Source organism: Nematolebias whitei, chromosome 21, assembly GCF_014905685.2.
Source record: "Nematolebias whitei isolate Nwh7 chromosome 21, NemWhi1, whole genome shotgun sequence".
Taxonomy (NCBI): Eukaryota; Metazoa; Chordata; class Actinopteri; order Cyprinodontiformes; family Rivulidae; genus Nematolebias; species Nematolebias whitei.
The window spans coordinates 876,063-881,013 of record NC_056518.1 but is presented as its reverse complement, the minus strand read 5'-3'; the positions used below and the strand labels follow the sequence as shown (position 1 = coordinate 881,013).

The window sequence follows — 4,951 nt, the reverse complement described above, 5'->3', positions numbered from 1 at the left end:
ATGAATGTTTCTGTTAAATTATTATTTTATACATGAATGTTTCTGTTAAATTATTATTTTATACATGAATGTTTCTGTTCAATTATTATTTTATAGATGAATGTTTCTGTTCAGTCCCTGAGACGACTTCTGTTGTGACTTGGAGCTTTGGAAATAAACTGAATTGAACTTAATTATTTCTGCTTATTCTGCTCATTTCAGCTACATTTCTACTCTTTTCGTTTCTTTCTGCCATTTTCTGCTGATTTCCACCTTTTTTTGTTGTTGCTTTCAGCAAATCTCAGCCATTCAAATTCAACTCACATTAACATTTAAGCAATGAAACTTTTTCAGTTTGGTTTCTGGTTTTTCAGTCTTAAGTCACTTTCAGCAAAAATCATTCAGCAACAAGTATCCACACTGCATCCTCACAAGGGATGACATTTATCAAGTTATCATTACTATCATTTATAGATTGGTGATTTTCAGCTGATCAAAGCAACATGGACTCATCTGAACACAAAGTACATACACTTAACAACCCGAGCAATAAAAGACACTTTTATACGAGTTGCACTTTCATGTACTTTGTAGCTGGTTATAAAAGTCTTCCTTTGGTTATCAATGAACTCGCAGGTTAAAGTTAGGCGTGTGAGAGTGATTATGAAGGAGTGAAACTGACCAATTTTATTAAAAGCCTCTCGGAGGTCTTCCAAGTCCTCTCGGGAAATCTGTGTGAAATGATTCTCCATGGTAGATTCAGTGTCGTGCACCTGAGACATACAACAGTCATATTTTTATACAACTAAATAATAATTAGAACTAAAACAAAGAACTAGGATGTATTTTAGCTAAACATTTCATTGCCTTGATATTCTGCAACAACTATTAGGTTTTTACAACTACCATGCACACATTCATATTCTTTCTGAGGAAAAAAGAAAAACGCAAAGTGAGACATGTACCGTCATATACAGCTGGGCTGCAGGAGTGGGCTTTTCCAGAACTCTGCTGGGCTTCACACCGGAGCGAAGTGGTTTGACAGCTGAGTACTTCCCTGAGGAGGAGCCACTCAGAGGCTCCCAGCAGACCTTTGGTCCTGGGACAGTTAACATTTAACACCTCAGCTGTGTCATCATGTTACTGTCCATAAAACACCGTTTATCTTTGAGCTGAGTCTAAGCAAAATATGTCATAATCTACTGATTACTTTATAATGATTTTCAAGATGGCCACCACAGCTAAGTGATCCTATAGAAAAATGTCTTTAAATCAGGTAACTCTTTGAGGACAGATTTGGTGTGGTAGTATCTGAGAGTCATCCCAACACACACACTGAGCACTAAGTGACAGCACAAGAACTGAGTTTAAAATCTGTTTTAAAATGTGTTTTTAGGGCAGCACGGTGGCGCAACTGATAGAGCTGCTGCCTCTCAGCAAAAAGGCTGCTGGTTCAAATCCTGGTCTGGGGGCCTTTCTGGGTGGAGTTTGTATGTTCTCTCTGTGCTGCGTGGGTTTTCTCCAATTTTCTCCCACAGTCCAAAAACATGCATGTTAGGCTGATTGGTAACTCTAAATTTTCTCTAGGTGTGAGAGAGAGTGAATGGTTGTTTGTCTCGTTTGTCTCTGTGTGTCCCTGTGATGGACTGGAGACCTGTCCAGGGTGTACCCAGCCTCTCACACAGTGATGGCATGGGCACCAGTGACCCCCGTGACCCAAAAAGAAAGAAGCGAGTAAAAGATAATGGATGGATAGATGGATGTGTTTTTATTTTTCAGGGCAGTTGTCAGTGGTGACCTTAATTGGGATTGTTTCTAAAAGTTTATCAGTTGTAGATGTATTCCTACAAATGTGTTTCGTCACAGGGTAATAACACACTTTATACCTTCATGCGAGATGTATATACTGTAAAGCCATACCCTGCTCCCACCTTGGCCTCTCTGACCACATCTCCATCATTCTGGCCCCTGTCTACCACCCTCCGTTGAGATGTTCCAGACCCACAGAAGACAGCCCAGCGACAGTGACTCTGTACTGCAGGACTGTTTTGCATGCACAGACAGGCAGATCTTCAAGGAGGTTGTTGTAAATGAGGAAGAACTGGATCTGGAGGAATACACATCTGCTGTCCTCGGATACAACAAGAAGTGCTACCTGAACCAGAAACCCTGGTTGAACGCAGAGGTCCATACCCTGCTGAAAGCCAGGGATATTGTCTTCAGGTCTGGCGAATCACAGGAACAGGGGAGGGCAAGAAAAGAGCTGGCTGCTGGTATTAAGAGGGCCAAAGCCACATACGCATGGAAGATCCAAGGACATTTCTCCTCACAAGATTCATGGAGCATGTGGAAGGGCATTAAGTGCATCACAGATTATAAAAGCAGAGGTGCGCAATGCCCTATGGACCCATCACTGCCTGATGCTCTCATCATGTTCTATGCCCACTTTGAAGACCCAAATAGACAACCCAGCACCAAACTCACCTCACCACCGGAAGAGGAGTTCCTCAGCATGACCTCAGCAGAAGTAAGGAGGACCTTCAAGAGGATTAATCCTCACAAAGCAACTGGCCCAGACAATATCCCAAGGAGGGTGCTGAAAGACTGTGCTGATCAGCTTTGCGAGGTGCTGGCTGACATCTTTAACTCCTCCCTCACCCTGGCAACTGTTCCCACCTGCCTGAAGACTGCCACCATCATCCCAGTTCCTAAGAGCGCTGCAGTGACTGGTCTGAATGACTACCGGCCAGTAGCTTTTACCCCGATAGTTGCTAAATGCTTTGAAAGACTGGTCATGATCCACATCAAAACAACCATCAACACCAACGAGGACCCTCATCAGTATGCATACCATGAGAATCGATCAACAGAGGATGCAATCTCCTCTGTGGTCCACACTGCTCTCACCCACCTGGAGCAGAAGGACTCTTACGTCCGTATCCTCTTTGTGGACTTCACGTCTGCCTTCAACACCATGATTCCCCAGACTCTGATGGACAAACTACTCACACTAGGACTAAGCCCCTCCCTGGGTCCTCCCTCAAGTGGGTCCTGGACTTTTTAACCAACAGACCGCAGTCTGTGAAGATCCAGAACTTCTCCTCCACTATAACCCTCAGCACTGGCTCGCCTCAGGGCTATGTGTTGAGCCCCCTCCTGTTCACTCTGCTCACTTATGAATGTGCACCTACCCATGCAGGCTGTCAAATTGTAAAGTTTGCAGATGATACAGCGGTGGTGGGATGCATCACAAACAATGATGAGTCCAGCTACAGGCAGGAGGTGGAACACCTGGAGAGCTGGTGCAGAGAGAATAACCTTCACATCAATGTGAAGAAGACAAAGGAGATGATTGTGGACTTCAGAAAGAGCAAACACACCTACCCCCCCACCCCACCTCCCACTGAACATAGGAGGATCTGAGGTGGAAGTGGTCTCCAGCTACAAGCACTTGGGTGTGCACCTGCACACCACCAGCCTGATCAAGAAAGCTCATCAGAGACTACTTCCTCAGGCGGCTGAGGCGAGCTGGTCTGGAAGCTCAGTCCTCACCTCCTTCACCAGGTGTGCAGTGGAGAGCATCCTGTGCTCCAGCATCAATGTGTGGCATGGAGGCTGCACAGCTGCAGAAAGAAAAGCTTTGCAGAGAGTGGTGAAGGCTGCACAGAAGATGTTGGAGTCAGCCTCCCCACCATCACAGACATCTACACCTCCAGATGCCGGAAGAGAGCCACCTGCATCATGAAGGACCACGCTCACCCAGCACACACACTTTTTGCCCCACTCCCCTCAGGAAGGAGGTTGAGGAGCATTAAGTGTAGAACCACTAGACTGAGGAACAGCTTCTACCCTGAGGCTGTTAGACTCATGAATCTCTAACTAGAATAATCACTGTAATGACACTTTAAATTGGTATGTGACTTATCCATGCTGCTGATCTCTTGCTGCTGATCTCTTGCCTTTAAGCTGCTGTATTCATACCCATCTGCTCACAACAGACTCATGTTCGTGCTGCTGTTTAATATATTGTATTATTTTGCATTATTAGTGTTTAGTAGATCCTTATATACTGTTTCTTCTTATACTTTATATTTTTGCTATTTTTGGTGTAACTGGGACCTTGGGTGCACAGTTTCATTCCACCTCATGTACCACGTGATGAGAATGACAATAAATAAACTTGAACCTTGAATGTCTGTGCAGAAATAATCTTCTGAAAGTTTAACTCTTTTACTTTGGTGGCAGGTGAAATAAATAAGTTTCACGGTTAATTCATTACAGATGACGAGATTGAACCAGAATAACAAAACATCAAAATAAACATAATGAAAATTGACTGAATCTCAAATTTAAAACATATAAAATGGGGCTTATTTCACTTTATGCAAGCAGAAGGATTATTAAAAGCTCATAACTTCAGCCATTCCAGCAGCTGATCTATGATTTAAGCAGTTGTCTTAAGAGGACCAGACTTCTTCTTGTAAAATTTGACCCGATTGTGTCGGTCGGAATGAAAAAGAAATTTATAATTTATTAGTCAATTGGAGAAATTGCATTTTCAGAGTCTGGGGACTTTTGAAGAAATTTGCTGAATGAGCAGCAGCTTGTTGTTAAATCAAAAAGAAGCCAGGCACCAGTTAAAAGAAAACTAATGCGAGCCCACAGCTGAAAGTAACAAAATGCTACTTGAAACTAAAATGTGGTAAAACATTAGCTAACTGCAAAATGTTATCTAAAAGGTAAAAGTAGCAAAATGCTACTTTCTTCTTCTTTTGACATTTCCCTCTTCAGGGTCTCCTCAGCGAGTCATCCTCCTCCATCTCACTCTGTCCTCTGTGTCCTGTGTCCTCTGTCCTCACTCCAACTTTTCAGACTTTTCCTGGCAGCAGCATTTCTAACATCCTTCTACCACTCACTGTCCCTCCTCTGGACACGTCCAAACCACTGTCCCTCCTCTGAACATGTCCAAACC

General features: G+C 43.5%; 1 protein-coding gene across 1 annotated transcript in view; it reads left to right on the top strand.

Annotated features, from left to right (window-relative positions):
• Positions 1-2,380: 2,380 nt before the first annotated feature.
• Positions 2,381-4,951, top strand: part of LOC119427617 (plastin-1) — a 66,364-nt gene continuing 63,793 nt past the window's right edge. The window contains exons 1-2 of the mRNA XM_037695253.1: positions 2,381-2,506; positions 3,025-3,160. Coding sequence (XP_037551181.1) covers positions 2,381-2,506; positions 3,025-3,160 — 262 coding nt within the window. The remainder of the gene's footprint in view (positions 2,507-3,024; positions 3,161-4,951) is intronic.